At 43.1% G+C, this 15,584-nt stretch overlaps 1 protein-coding gene across 1 annotated transcript in view; it reads left to right on the top strand.

The window, feature by feature from the left end:
• SOHLH2 (spermatogenesis and oogenesis specific basic helix-loop-helix 2) overlaps window positions 1-15,584 on the top strand; it is a 52,573-nt gene that overhangs the window by 150 nt on the left and 36,839 nt on the right. The window contains exon 2 of the mRNA XM_038761637.1: window positions 1,684-1,781. Within this exon, the coding sequence (XP_038617565.1) occupies window positions 1,684-1,781 (98 nt within the window). The remainder of the gene's footprint in view (window positions 1-1,683; window positions 1,782-15,584) is intronic.

Here is a 15,584-nt window from a genome sequence, read left to right as displayed (position 1 = left end):
TCGTGGCTTCCAATCCCAATCCCAATCCCAATTCCAATCCCAATCCCAATCCCACTACTTGGCAGCCAGGCGACCTTGGGCAACTCGCTTCACTTCCCTGGGCCTCAGTCCCCTCATCTCTAAAATGGGGATGAGGACTGTGAGCCCCACATGGACCACCTGATCACCTTGTACCCTCTCCAGCGCTTAGAACAGTGCTTGGCCCATAGTAAGCGCTTAACAAATACTAATACTAATAATGATGGCATTTATTACGCGCTTACAATGGGCCAAGCACTGTTCCAAGCGCTGGGGAGGTTACAGGGTGATCAGGTTGTCCCACGGGGCACTCACAGTCTTCATCCCCATTTTACAGATGAGGGAACTGAGGCCCAGAGAAGTTAAATGACTTGCTCAAAGTCACACAGCTGACAAATACCAACATCATCATCATCTTCTTCTTCTTCTTCTTCTCCTTCTTCTTCTTCTCCTTTTCTTCTTCTCCTTCCTCTTCTTCCTCCTCTCCTTCCTCCTCTCCTCCTCCTCCTCCTCCTTCTTTCTTTCTTTTTTTCTTTCTTTCTTTCTTTCTTTCTTTCTTTCTCTTTTCTTCCTTCCTTCCTTCCTTCCTTCCTTCCGTCCTTCCTTCCTTCCTTCCTTCCTTTCTCTTTCTTTCTTTCTTTCTTTCTTTCTTTCTTTCTTTCTTTCTTTCTTTCTTTCTTTTTTCTTTCTTTCTTTTTCTTTCTTTTTCTTTCTTTCTTTTTTTTTCTTTCTTTCTTTCTCTTTTCTTCCTTCCTTTCTTTCTTCCTTCCTTCCTTTCTTTTCTTTCCTTCTTTCCTTCTTTCCTTCTTTCTTTCTTTCTTTCTTTCTTTCTTTCTTTCTTTCTTTCTTTCTTTCTTTCTTTCTTCCTTTCTTTCTCTTCTTCTTCTTCTTCTTCTTCTCCTCCTCCCCCATTTTACACCCTCGGGCCTCCAGGATTGCTCAGAGCCACAGTTGGCAGGCTTGGGTTAACTTGCCAGGTGTCCATGGGTGAGAAATCGTCACAACGCTCGCTGCCCTTGATGGTGCCCGGTAAAAGTGAAGTTATTTCTTTTTTTTAAAATGGGTTAAAAAGGTTTTTTAAATTCTCCCGGTCGGGAGGTAATACCTGAGATAAAGGGAAGGGCAGGGCTGTGAGGAACCATGGACCGGTGTCCCTCTCAGGGCCACAGCTCGAACCCAACTTTCCCAATTTTCTCTTCGTTGTTGCTGTCACCAGGTGGATTTCACCTCACACAATATTAATAATAATAATATTGGGATTTGTTAAGCACTTACTACGCTTACTACTATTTATTCTTACTACATTTATTATGTTTTGTTGTCTGTCTCCCCCTTCTAGACTGTGAGCCCGTTGTTGGGTAGGGACAGTCTCTGTTGCCAACTTGTACTTCCCAAGCGCTTAGTCCAGTGCTCTGCACACAGGAAGCGCTCAATAAATACGATTGAATGAATGAATGTGCCAAGCACTGTTCTGAGCGCTGGGGGAGATACAGGGTAATCAGGTTGTCACATGTGGGGCTCACAGTCTTCATCCCCATTTTACTGATGAGGTAACAGGCCCAGAGAAGTTAAGCGACTTGCCCAAAGTCACACAGCTGATAAGTGGTGGAGTCGGAATTAGAACCCAAGACCTCTGACTCCTAAGCCCGGGCTCTTTCCACTAAGCCACGCTGCTTCTCGCAACGAGTGCTGAGTCCCAAATCCTGTCAACTCGCCTAATATTTCTAGTTTCTCCAGAAGACAAATATGGGTGCGATAAAGAGGTAAATATAAGCATTTATATTTCTTATTTTATTATATTTTAATGATAAATGATAAATACATTATTAGTAATTAGTGATTTATAATTATTATTAACAATAAATAACACATTATGACAAATATAATAAGCATTTCATTTCAGCAGTCATTTCAGCTATCTTGAACTGTGGTATCTTTCTAATTGCTTTAGTGAAGTACTGATAATTTAAGGCACACATTGCAAAATAGTCATTTTCCCATAATAATAATAATGATGGTATTTGTTTAAGCTCTTAATATGTCAAGCACTGTTCTAAGTGCTGGAGTGGATACAAGGTAATTAGGTTGTCCTGCGTGGGGCTCACAGTCTTAATCCCCATGGTACAGATGAGGTAACTGAGGCACAAGGAAGTTAAGCGGCTCGCCCAAGGTCGCACAGCAGACAGATGGTGGGGGCAGGATTAGAACCCACATCCTCTGACTTCCAGGGCCTTGCTCTTTCCTCTAAGCCATGCTGATTCTCCTACTTTCTCAAGGATGTGATTTCGGTGAAATGTCGGTATTATAAGGACATTGCCCCTCTAGGCTGTAAGCTTTTTGTGGGCAGGGAATGGGGGAAGCAGTGTGGCTTAGTCGATAGTGCAAGGGCCCTGGGATGCAGAGGGAGCTGGGTTCTAATTCTGACTCCACCACTTGGCTGCTGGGTGACCTTGGGTAGGTCACTTCACTTCTCTGGGCCTCAGTTACCTCATCTGTAAAATGGGGATTAAGACATGGAACAGTGGAACATGGACTGCATCCAACATGATTACTTTGTACTTACCCAAGTGCTTGGAATACTGCCTGGCACATAGCAAGTGTTCAACAAATGCCATAAATTTAAAAAGTCCCTGCGACATCCATGTTGATAAATTAAAAATATCAGTTCCATACTAACTTGCTGCTTCAACCAGATGGCTCTTTTATAAATCACCTTGAAATGGACCGTACGGAAAGTATTTCTCACTCTGGAAATGTTTACAGTGCAGGATTAGGCCACGTAGAAGCAGTTGTCTGATAAAATATACAAATAATAATAATTGTATTTGTTAAACCTTACTGTGTGCCAGGGACTGTACTAAGTCCTTGGGTGGATACAAGCAAATCAGGTAGAACACAACCCCTGTCCCATGTGGGGCTCACTGTCTCAATCCCCATTTTACAGATGAGGTAACTGAGGCCCAGAGATGTCTACTGTGTGACCTCGGGCATGTCACTTCACAAGTGGTAGAGCTGGATTAGAACCCATGACCTTTCGACTCCCAAGCCTGTGCTCTATCCATTATGCCCTGCTGCTTTTCTACTAACCGCTCTAACTGGGGGACCTAGAATTCAAATTTGTCTGCCTTAAAGGACTAGAAAGGGCCTGGGGGAATGTTTGCAAATCCCATATTTTCAAACTTAGTAACATTCCCTCGGGTTCCTTAGGATCACATGCAGAATGCATTGCCTGCATCTTTAATGAATCAACACTCTTCCACTAATTAAAATTAGAATTAATTTTAGTTCTGTCTAATAATGTATCTTTTTGATACTTGGAAATTGGAACTTGTGTTAGCTTCTTCTCCCCACTCTAACATTCTCCCGTTTTTACAACTAATCTATTCAGAGCTAGACTTGTGAAAATCCAAACTAACTGATATCGTCATCAACCGTTTTATTGAAGCCCTACTGTGTGTGTGGAGCACAGTTCTAGGTACTTGGAAAGAGGTATTTTTTTTAAAAAAACTTCACTACAAATTTTCTTTTTTCCCAAAACTCTATAGTAGCACTGTAGAAAAATTTTTTTTTCATATTTTCTCTTCAAACTCACCTGTAATCCTTCCAAACAAAATTAAGCTATTTTGAAAAAGGATAAATCCTCAGGTAAAATTTTATCCTCATGATAAAAGCAATGAATGGAAAATGGCATGATTCATGAGACCTGAAGAGTCAAGTAGAAAGACAAATCGTCTCACTCATTAAGCAAAAATGGCTCATGTTCTTGGAAATACTGCAGGTAATGCAGGTCTTTGTTTTTTGAATTCATCTTAGGGAATTGATTGGCAGAAGGCCTCAGCAATGTCTTACTGCTCTCCTAGTCCAGAACTTCCGTTGTGTCTGACAACAACTCAAAGTGGACACTTTATAAGGGTCACTTTTTGGTCCATGTCTTCTCACATCCGCTGATCCATGTATGCCTTGGCCTCATCTCTAACTCTCTGAATGATTTGTCATTTTATAAGCACTGTAGGTGTAAGGTTTCTTTAATCAGTCATTTTGATGCTTTGCCAAATTTGATTTTTAAGCAGATTATTATCGTACTACATTCTCCTACCACATTCTCATATTCCGTTTAATTGGTTTTTTTCTCCCCTAATATTTGTTTAAATAATACTTGCCACAAGAGGGCACTTTTGTTTAAAAGTGTGTAATACCAGATTCAACTCTGACGGGCTTTTTTTCCCCTGAAATTCCCTTTATACCGTATTTTAGGAAGACTCCTTTAGGCAGTAATAGTCACAGTTGTTCACTTCTTTACCCCAGTTACACCATGAAGTGATAAGGTGTTCAAAAGGGAACTTTATTTTTCAATAAAAAGCTTGCATAATAATGCAAATCAATAGACATACAATCGATGATAACAAATGTGATTGAAATGGATCACATTTTTTGACTTTTGAGGCTAGGGGAAGTTTACCTTTTGACCTCAACAATTGTTGTGAAATATCTGGTGTTTATCTGGTTTTAATGGATGACCTTTGTTTTTTATTGGTATTTATTAAGCGCTTACTATGTGCAAAGCTCTGTTCTAAGCGCTGAGGAGGTTACAAGGTGATCAGGTTGTCCCACGGGGGGCTCACCGTCTTAACCCCCATTTTACAGATGAGGTAATTGAGGCATAGAGCAGTTAAATGACTTGCCCAAAGTCACACAGCTGACAAGTGGTGGAGCTGGGATTTGAACCCATGACCTCTGACTCCAAAGCCCGGGCCCTTTCCACTGAGCCACGCTGGCTTTTCCCACCGTTCATTCTTCATTCATTCATTCATTCAATCATTTATTGAGCGCTTACTGTGTGCAGAGCACTGTACTAAGCACTTGGGAAGTACAAGTTGGCAACATATAGAGACGTTCCCTACCCAACAGTGGGCTCACAGTCTAGAAGGGGGAGACAGAGAACAAAACCAAACATATTAACAAAATAAAATAAATAGAATGTGTGCAAATAAATAAATAGAGTAATATATAGAGTATATAATAGAGTATGGCCACAGCCATAGGGAGCAAACCTTAGTATCTGTCAGTTCAGTCATATTTATTCATTCATTTAATCGTATTTATTGAGCGGTTACTATGTGCAGAGCGCTGAGCCTTTACTGTTTGTCACAGTTCAACATGGTGTCTGACCTGATTATCTTGTATCTTTCCCCAGTGCTTCTCATAGTTCTTGGCCCAGCGTCATCATTTAACATGAACCACAATTCTTATTCTTATTAGAAAACATTATGTTGGGGTGCAAAGACAAGGTGTCATGTAATTGGAGGAGGTACAGAGAAGAGCAGTCAAAATGATATGGCAATAGAGCAGCTTTTGGCTGAGGAACTCTTTCAGGTGTGGAAGGATACAGGTTATGTCCTCTAAAGACCCGGTGACCAGGTCAGTCCCACCGAATGGGTGCTGCCATAACGTGGCCCTTGGCAACTTTGAACTCTCCGGCACCAGTAGATAAAAATAAAGGGATTTTCCCTCAGGACTGGATGCTGAAGTATATTTAAGAAATTAAATCCTGGTCATTTCCAGCTTTAGAAAATGTGGAATTCAGTAGTTGGCAAGCCGATGTTCCCGCCAACGGTGACCATTGCTTCAGAGAGGCTTGGGACCCTCCACCCCCACTGGGGTCCTTCATTATCTTACTGGGCATCGACCGAGTAGAGCGCTCCGTTGCCATCCCTGGGCTGCCTGGAGCCACTCCTCCTCATGGTGGGATGGCGGGGGCCTCGTTCCCCTCTGATAGCCTCCCTCCCTGTTGTTGGTCATCACTTCAGGCTGGATGAGGGTGGTGAGAGGGAGGAGGATGGGGTTTCCCATCATAAGTGACAGATGAGCCTCAATCCAGTCACAGAGTCTTCTGGACCAAGTAGACTGTAAGCTCATTATGGGTTGGGAACGTGTTTACTAACTCTGTTGTATTTTACTCACCCAAGCACTCAGTACAGTGTTCTGTACATAGAAAGTGCTCAGTACCATTGATTGATTGCAGGAGGGAGCTGCTGATGATAGCGGTGGGGGTTTGTGAACACCGCTCATGCTGTCTTGTCCCTGCTGGGGGCCAAAGGGCAACAAGTGAGAAATGAACAGCCCAGTGTGAAGTGCATTTTGCAATTTTTTGTCCAAAACCCACTTATATGTCCCTGTTGGTCAGTTCATTCTGGATGCAGGCTCTTTGTCGGTCTGCACAGTCTGGTGACAGGCTCCTCCATCTCCTGGCCTAATGCACTTGGCCCTATACCCCTTAAGCACTAAGATACTCGAGGCCCACAGCACTTCTATTCATATCCTTTACCATTTCCCCCATCTGACTTTTAGTTAATGCCTGTCTCCCCCCCTGCAGACTGTAAACTCCTTATGGATAGGGATTGTATCTCCCACCTCCGTCCTTTGTACTCTACTCTTCCCAAGCACTTAGTACACAGTAAGACCTCAATAAATCTCAATGGTTGCTTGAGCGATCCAAATTATAATGCCACATCAGATTCAGAGCCACGGCCCGGCTGACGTGGGGCAGGTCATCAGTTAAATAAGGAACGGAGCATTCAGAACAGATTGCTATCATCCTGGTCTTGCTCTATTTTATAACCCAGAGGTGACTCAAGGCACAACAGTAGAGAAAATGTTTTTTTAATGGGATTAGTTGCACAGGATGAGCCATTCTGCCCAGTGGGTGAGCTATTTTAAAATGAGTGTTCCAGATAGGACAATCTACTATTATCTCAGTTAAGTTGAGGAAATGGAAATAAGGGACATCAGGAGAGACAAATGGTGGTAGAACAGGGATATCATTCATTCCTGTGATGAGACATTCACACATTAAGTGCCACTCTTAGGACAAGGACAGTGTTATTATATTGTTTCTACTTGGGCACTTGAAAATACCTACTTGTTAGAATAGTTTTTCCTGCCTGTATTATTAGCTGCTTTCCTATGTCATGTGGTTTAGTTGCACAACTTGTGAAGCAACTTAACACCATGAGTTGTTTTCTTCCGTGGTATCCTAAAATACCATGTTTAATTGATCAAACATTTGTGCATTTGGATAATACCTCAGTTTTTGTTGGGATTCATTAGTACTGTTATTATCATCCTCATCAATATCTGTGAAGCCTTCTGAAGGACCGGGACCAATTCCCACCCCTGTATTCTTCCCCCATGCTTAGTAAAAGGCTCTGAATACAATGAGCACTTAACATATACTATTACTTCTGTTATTGGGCCCCTAACTGTGTACAGAGCACTGTATTTGGGAACATGCAGAAGAAGTAAAAGACAAGAATGATAGGAGAAAGACAAGACAAAAGACAGGACAGGAGGAAGAAGGAGGGCGATGGAAAAATGCATATGTAAAGGAGCTAGTGCTTAAGTCATTGGTTATGGAAGAGATATATAGAAGTGTATAAGGAGCAAAAGCGTTTCCAAATTAGAGTATTTTTGAGTGCACAGTTGCACTCATTGAACTTCGTTGTATCATTAGCAGTGATAATCTGCTGCCTTCGGACAATTTGATTGTTTCTAATTTCCCTGTCCAACCCTAATGAAGAATACCACCTCATGTCCTTTTGATCTGGCTCTGCCTCTCCAGACCATTAATTTCTAATCTATTTCTAAACTAATTTCTAACTAGATCATAGGTGCATTTATTATTTTGCTCTGTCAAGAGCTTTTTTTATTGTCTTCTAGGCTAGGCTCGTAACAGTAGTTCTGTTTCGGGCCTCTGAAGTCACTTGCTTGGCCTGCAAAGCCACAGTGAGTTATTAATTTGTGAATCTGAACCTTGCTTGAATAATACCTGATTGGGTGTCTCGTTTCAGCCATGCCCAGTCAACCTCTCTCAGATGTGTTTAACCAACATGAAGAGTTGTGTACAGGAGGAGGGTTTTTAAATCACATTCAAGAGAGCTGGATTAAGGCTGGTGCTATTTCTTTCGAATAACCTTGGCCCTGTTTTTTAATTTTTTTTATTTTCCCAGCCGAACTATTCATGCCTGACCTGATTATCCCCCTGATGGGATTTTTAAAAATCCTAGCAGAGCCAGAGCTCTCTTTAGGAGCAAAACTGATTGGGATACCAAGGGATGTGTGTACTCCATAGCAGACACTTTTTATTTTGAGGAAACGTAAAGAACTGATTTCTTCTGGTTCTCAGCAAAGCTTCTTTTAATAAATGCAGTGACTTACATCATCAGCAACTCAAGCTGTGTGGAAGTCAGTTTGGAGGTATTTAAAGATGTAAAAGAATATGAAAAATGAAAAGAAGCCATGAAACAATAGGTTCTTCCATTGATTTAGTGACATGTCTGTTAAAATAATTAAAAGAGAGTCTTTTAATATGTAAGTTACTCTCTGGGAATACTCTGGGCCTTTTGAGAGTTGAGTTAATTCTGCCAGGCCTCTAAGGCTACATTTGTAAGTTACTGTTTCGGTGAGAAAGGCTGTGGGGGAATGTGTTCAGAGAGAGATAAATAAGGATGTAAGTAGATGAAGGTGAATATGAAAAAGTGCCAAGGTGAATGGATAGGAATAGGAGCCTCTAGACTGATTTCTTTTGAACTAAACAACTGGTGATGACAGTAAAACTCCTGGTTTTTGAAAACCTAGAATCCGTATTCATCCAGTTTGGGACTGATTGTTGCAGTTTTAGATTCTCTACAGAGTATGGATTTTTTGGATTTTACCAGATTTCTATCCCTGGTGAATTTTTTAAAAAATTTGGGTAAAAACCAGAATTGAGAGTGTGTGTGCTTACATCTTGCTGCTTCCCCTCCCCTGTACCCCATCTCACAAGTTGAGCCCATAAGGTGCTGTCCCAGGGGACCTGGGAAGCCAGAGGGGGTGGGAGATGGACTGATGCCCCGCTACTGGGCTGCCAAATTCAGAGCCCCCTTTGCTCTCCCCCAGTCTCCCTTTGCCCCCCACCACTCAAGCTTCCACTGTGCCACATCTCCCACCCATAACCACCTGCCCCCACCAGCATCTTCCCAGAACCCTGCTGCTCCATGGGAGTGGAGGGGCCCATGAGCTCCCATTTCCTCAGTTGTCTTTGCCAGCATGGCCTGAACTGGGAACTGAAGTCTGCATTAATTTCTTTTAAATGTCTAGTCTTCAGTAATTTACACTTAAATTGTACCCATATTAAAATAACAACCTCTAGAGGACTTTTTATCCAAAAAAATTATACCTTAATTATCCACCTTCCCTATATCTCCTCCATCACCTTCTTGCTACTTTCCTTTCAGCCATTTCACTGCTCGATAGCACCTCTGCTCACATTGGGTGCTCAGTAAATACTAATGCTGCTACTATTATTCAGCGGGTGAGTAGGAGGTGAAAGTTTTGACTGAAGAGAAGGATGAACCTTTTGTTGGTTGAGCTGGCATTTATTGTCAAAGAAATTTTCAATACATTCGTGGAATCTCTACACTCTGCCAAAATCATGAATAATGCACAGTTGTTAGCCTTCTATTACAAATGAGAGAATTGATTTAAATCCTTCAAGTGATTGCCTTCTTGGCCTCTTTGGTGAAGAGCAGGTTCTATTTTTGACCTGAATTTTACAAGGCGCATAATCAGGTGAAGATATGAGAGAGAGAGCACGAGAGGGAAGGGTAAAATCTAGAACTGTATTAATTCAATCAAAACTGTACTTAGAGTTTGCCTTTCATCAGATAAGTGCCAAGTTTACAATACTAATCATTAATCCTTTAAGACTCCTGTGAAATCAGTAGGCAGCTAATAGGATTCCTAGTTTATAGAAAGGATAGCCGGAATTAAGGTTCCACAGATCAGTGGAGTGGTTAGAGGAACTTGGGGAAAACTAGGGGATCCCAGATACATCTTTTCACTGCTAATCTGGTGCATTTTCTTAGCCAAATCTAATAATTATTGGAGCAGTAAGTCCGTGCAATATGAAGTCTTTGGTCAAGGAGGGCAGGTTCTCTTATAAGCTGCCTACCAGTTGGTCTGTTTGCTACCCTCATCCCCTTTCAGTTCCGATAGCAAAGCTGTGTAGCATTGAATAAATTCTGGGGAGCTGCTGACTCTAGTAAGAGAAGTGGAAACCAAAGCAATTCTTGACTAACTCTTTTGCTCCCTGCAATCCCAAGGCCAATATTGCTCTACCAGAAGTTTTGGCTTCAAGAAGTAGTAGTCTAGCTAAAGGGACCGGAAAGTATTTGCAGATTTCTACTCAGTTCGCCTTATTTATTGAGCACTTACTGTGTGCCGAGCACTGTATTAGTCATTTGGGAGAGTACATATCAGAGTTGGTAGACACAGTCCCTGCCTAGAAGGAGCTTAGACTGGGAGAGAGGTCCTGGATTCTCAGAAAGATTTGTAATGATGATGATGATAATATTTATTAGACGCTTACCATCATCATCATCATCAATCGTATTTATTGAGCGCGAGTCAAAGCACCAATTGGCAGATGAGAAATTCAAGGAAATCAATTAGAAGATGGTTTCCTAGCCCATAATGGAAGTGAGAGAGGACAGGCTGTCTCGAATAAAATAATATTATGCAGTGAAAACAGGTTTTCAACTAATCAGTCAAACAGAGGTATTTATTGAGAGCCTATTGTGTGCAGGGCACTTGGGAGAGTATAATAAGAGTTAAGAGGACATGATCCCCACCCCAAATAAGTCTGCAATGTAGAAGGGAAGAAAGACAAAATAATTTACCGATAGAAGAGAATGGATATGTAGATGAATGCTTAAAATAGGGTATATGTTGATATGTACAGACGTTCTGCTAGTGGTGTGAGGGTATAAGGGTAGAGTTAGTGCTGAGTTGGTAGTTGGGAGAATATGGCCTGGGGAGAAGACAAATTAATGAGGGAAGGTTTCCTGGTGAAGGTGGAATTTCATTAAGAGCTCTGAAGATGGGGTGAGGTCTGGCAGATGAAGAGGGAGGGAGCTCTAGGCAAGAGCAAAGGCATGCACAGAGGGTTGGAGGTGGGAGAGACTAGATTGAGACACAGCTTGAAAGGAATGAAGAGTGCGAGCTGGGGTGTAGTGAGAGAAGAGGGTGGATAGAGGGAAAGAGCTGATAAAAGTACTTCGATCTATGGTCAGGGGTTTCTGCTTGAAGGGAAGAGGAATGAATAGCTGTTGAAGGTTTTTGAGGAGAGGGCAGAATTACATTTTAGAAAAATGAACCGAGCTTCGAAGTGAAGTATGGACTGGAGGGGAAAGAGACGAGGTAGGGAAAGGAAAACCAGTGAGAAAGGCTATTAGGAAGTCAAACCAGGCTATGACAAATGCCTGAACCAGGATAGCAGTTGTTTGGATGGAGGAAGGGGCAGATCGGGGAAATGATGGGTAAACATTCAACTATAAAAAAATCAGCAACAGAGAAAAATCCCAGAGGGAGGGGGCCGTTGTTCTCTCTGTTCCTGGTCAACGGCCGTTGGTCACCTGTCAACTGCCACCAACGCTCCCCTCCCAACGTTCTAACGGCCTGGAAGGCAGCCAGAGGATTCTGGGTGGAGGAAGTTGGGAGGCTCCCAAACCCAGCCTCTCTCCCCTCCTGAGGCTCATAGCCGCACTACTCTCCTCTAGCACTGCCAGGAATTTTTTCAGGAACGTTCAGGGCATGTCACCCCCCCACCTCAAAAATCTCCGGTGGTTGCCTATCCACCTCCAAATCAAACAGAAACTCCGCACCATTGGCTTTAAAGCTCTTCCTTCACCTTGCCCTCCCCTACCTCACCTCGCTTCTTTCCTTCTACAACCCAGTCCGCACACTTTGCTCGTCTGGTGCTAGCGTCACTGTGCCTCACCGCCGATCGCTGGCCCATGTCCTACCTCTGTCCTGAAACACCCTCCCTCCTCAAATCTCAGACAGTTACTCTCCCCCCACTTCAAAGACGGCACATCTCCAAGAGGCTTTCCCAGACTAAACTCCACTTTTCCTCATCTCCCACTCCCTTCCACGTCACCCTGACTCCCTTTGCTCTTCCCCGCCTTCTCTGCCCTGCAACACTTATGTAAATATCTGTAATTTTATTTATTTATATTGATGTCTGTTTACTTATATTGATGTCTGTCTCCCCCACCTCTAGACTGAGCTCGTTGTAGGCAGGGATTGTCTCTCTTTATTGCTATAGTGTACTTCCCCAAGCACTTAATACAGTGCTCTGCACACAGTAAGCGCTCAATAAATACCGCTGAATGAGTGAATGAATAAGGGGCAGACGACACAGCAGAGAGAAGATTGGGAAGGGCAGTCCAGCTAGTCAAAGGGAGGCCCTGGGCAAACAGCCACACAGTGAAATGACCCAAGTCCCTTCCCTCTGTCCCTTACACCCATGGACTCTGAGTCCCCCAGATCCATTCATCAGTTCTGGGAGCAGCAAAAATGAGGACCCCCATGTTGGGTAATCTAGCGTCTCTCAGCAGCCCAGGTGCCTCTCTCATTCTCCACCCAGAAGGGCTCTCTTTCATGTTTGAAAATGAAGGATTTGATAGTGAGATCCTCTCCAAGCTTATGTCAGGGCACTTTACTCCTCGCTGCATATGTAAAAAAATCCTTAGCTGCACAATCCATGCTGTGATGCTTGTCTTTGCTGTGTCGCCTGTATTTTGTATAATTCCTGGCAGGGATATTTAAGATAACTCCTGAAGATTTAGGGATGAAAGAATAAGATGTTTTAGGGTAATGACTTCCCCATAATATTCTTCCTTCATTTTTTTTTATTCAAGAGTATTTAGTGAGCCCCTACTATGTAAGTGTAAAGCACTGGGAAAAAGTACATGGAAAAAATACGTGGTCCCTGGACCCCAGGGGGTTCACAGTTTTAGAATAAGGGCAGATAAGGAAAGAAGAAGCAGCTTAAGCCAATATCCTAAAACATGAGAAGGCCTCACCCTGCCACTGTGTTCTCCCCCAGCCTGGCGTGGGGGCCAGGCAGTCCCTCTTCGGGGTGGGCAGTGGACCTCAGCACACTCCTTCTCCTTGATATTGGTTCTTCCTTTTAGGCGTGATGTTGCCTGCTTGCTGGGACAACCAGTGAACACAGTTTAATAATTTATAGCTAGTCTCGCAAGCTTCAGCACTCTTCTTGGATTTCAAGGAACTATTACTCTTGAGTAGATGTCAGAAAAGAAAGTAATTGGGTGTACGTGTACAGCCGTTTTGTTGGGCCAAATATGCAATGCTTCTCCTCCCTCACAAATTCAGACGTGCAGTTCCTTTTGTAAAATAAGCTAAAGGGGGACGTATACATTAGATACTCTATTTTTATTCAGCTAATGAACGCTTCTGAAAGAAAAGATTCTTGCTTAGAGGACGTCACTGGAGAGATGGTCTTTGTTCTGCACCTCTATTTTGAGCTGAGATGGCTGCACTATATCCAGGTGTACTATTATACTAATGCAAAACGTGTTTTAAATGACTCGCTCACCTGGGCTCGCTGAAGATGTCCATCTCTCCCTGGACGTAAAGTAGGCATTTAGGCATAGGTGCCTCTAGATTGTAAGTTCATTGTGGACAGGCAACATGTCTACAAATAACTCTGTTATATTGTATGCTCCCAAGCACTTAGTACAGAGCTCTGGACACAGTAAGCACTCTTAAGACTGATTGAGTAAGGCTATAAAATGGCTCCCAGGAGACTGCAAATTCTAACAAGTGTGTCCCCAAAGGGCATGGTTCAGTGGTGTACACCCAGCTGGTGCTAAGCACATACTGTTGATTGACATACAGTGTTCTGGTGGAGGACTGTCTTTAGGCAACAAGGGTCCCCGTCATCACTCTTGTTTCCTCCCTGATGACAGATCCATACATTGAGACCGAGTCCTCCTGTCTCTTTCAGGTCCCACTTGGTGGAAAACCCCTGACTAGACCTGGGTTCTGGTCCTGCTGACTCTGCCACTTGTCTGCTGTGTGACTTTGGGCAAGTCACTTAACTTCTCTGTGCCTCTGTGTGTAAAATGGTGTTTAAATACCCAGTCCTCCCTCGTAGACTTTGAGCCCTGTGTGGGATAGGGACGGTGACAGATCTGATTGTATTAAATTTATTGCAGCACTCACCACAGTGCTTGGCACATAGAAAGCACTAAGGAAATGCTGCACATAGTATTTTTATTGAAAAGACCCGGGCATCACCCATACTCTCCAGTCTCCAGATCACAGCACCAGAGCTGGGTCAGGTGACCAGGAGGTCTGTTCGTTATGTGGTTCCAGTCTGCTCTCTATGGCCTTGGAAGTTATGACATCATGAACATCATGTTCCTTTTCACAGCTTTCAGTGGGCAGAAGTGTATTGCCTCTAGCTCTTGGGGTAACTGGAAAAAAATGGGAGATTTTTATCTATAACCTGGCAATTAAGTGGGCACTGATTACATATTTTTTTTAGCTCTAGTTTTCCCCCTGGACTCCAGGATTTGTGTCCCCCTCCCCCAGGATTTTGTTTCCATCCACAAATGGAGTGTCACTCAGACTAACTGATCCTGTTCTCTTTGGACTCAGGAGGTGGTAAAGAGGATGCAGGCTGGAGGCAAGGTAATAGGATTGCCCAAGAAAAAACTTAGCTGTCCTCTGTGCAAGCATCCTGTAGTCACTTGGACTCACTTCTCCTCATCCTGGCCTGCCACTTAACCCAAAGGGTCAAATGAACAAACACCCCTGAAGTTTCACACTTTGGTTGTCCACAAACCAGCAGAATGTGATGGTGAACCCCCTGAGGGACAGGAGCTGTGTCTACTTGCCACTCATATATTCTCTCCGGGTGGTTAGTACAGTGCTTTGCACACATTAAGCCCTTAACAAATACTGCTACCACTACTACTACTAGAATACTTCTGTTAGACATAAATAACTTGGAAATGTTCACTAAAGCCTGGCGCTTCGTAGTAAAGCACCAAAACAAACAGAGCCCCCCAAGACCCTGAATTTCTTCCCAATACAGAAATTATTAATGGTAGCAGTCGTAATAATAAGTAGCGATGGTATTTATTGAGCAGCTAGTGAGCGTAGCACACTTGGCTAAGAGCTTGGGTGAGTACCTCAGAAGCAAAAGTCATATTCTCTTGCCCATTAGGAACTTACATTCTAGTTAAAAGAACGTGTACATTGCCACTGATTTTCTCAAATCTACAAATAAATCAAAAACAAGGTGAGAGAGGATCAATTCTTAGAGGGCTGAGTAATGTTGTTCAGCATATTTCCTGAACCCTGCCACCCAGTTCTTACTGTCTTTATTCTTGTTTTGACGTGTCATCTTCACGAGGATCTGGGGCTCTGTACATCCAAAGGGAGACCTGGGTATGTCATTATTGCAAAAGACATACCCTCTGCCGGCTCTAAGGATCCTGCTGGGACTGTGCATGCCAAACATATACACACAGAAAAAATGATAATACTTTTATCATTTTTTCTTGCTCCTCCTCTTTGGTTGTTGGTTGATCTTCGTCAATAGCTGGTGTCAGATTCACCAAGAGTTCTTGCAGCTCCTCACTGAGTCACGGTTGAAAAAATTCCCCTCTTCCAGTCACTTGGTTGCTTGCTCCTCTGAAGGCAATTGTCTTTAT

Source organism: Tachyglossus aculeatus, chromosome 20, assembly GCF_015852505.1.
Source record: "Tachyglossus aculeatus isolate mTacAcu1 chromosome 20, mTacAcu1.pri, whole genome shotgun sequence".
NCBI classification, from domain to species: Eukaryota; Metazoa; Chordata; class Mammalia; order Monotremata; family Tachyglossidae; genus Tachyglossus; species Tachyglossus aculeatus.
This window is presented reverse-complemented; position numbering and strand designations above follow the sequence as displayed.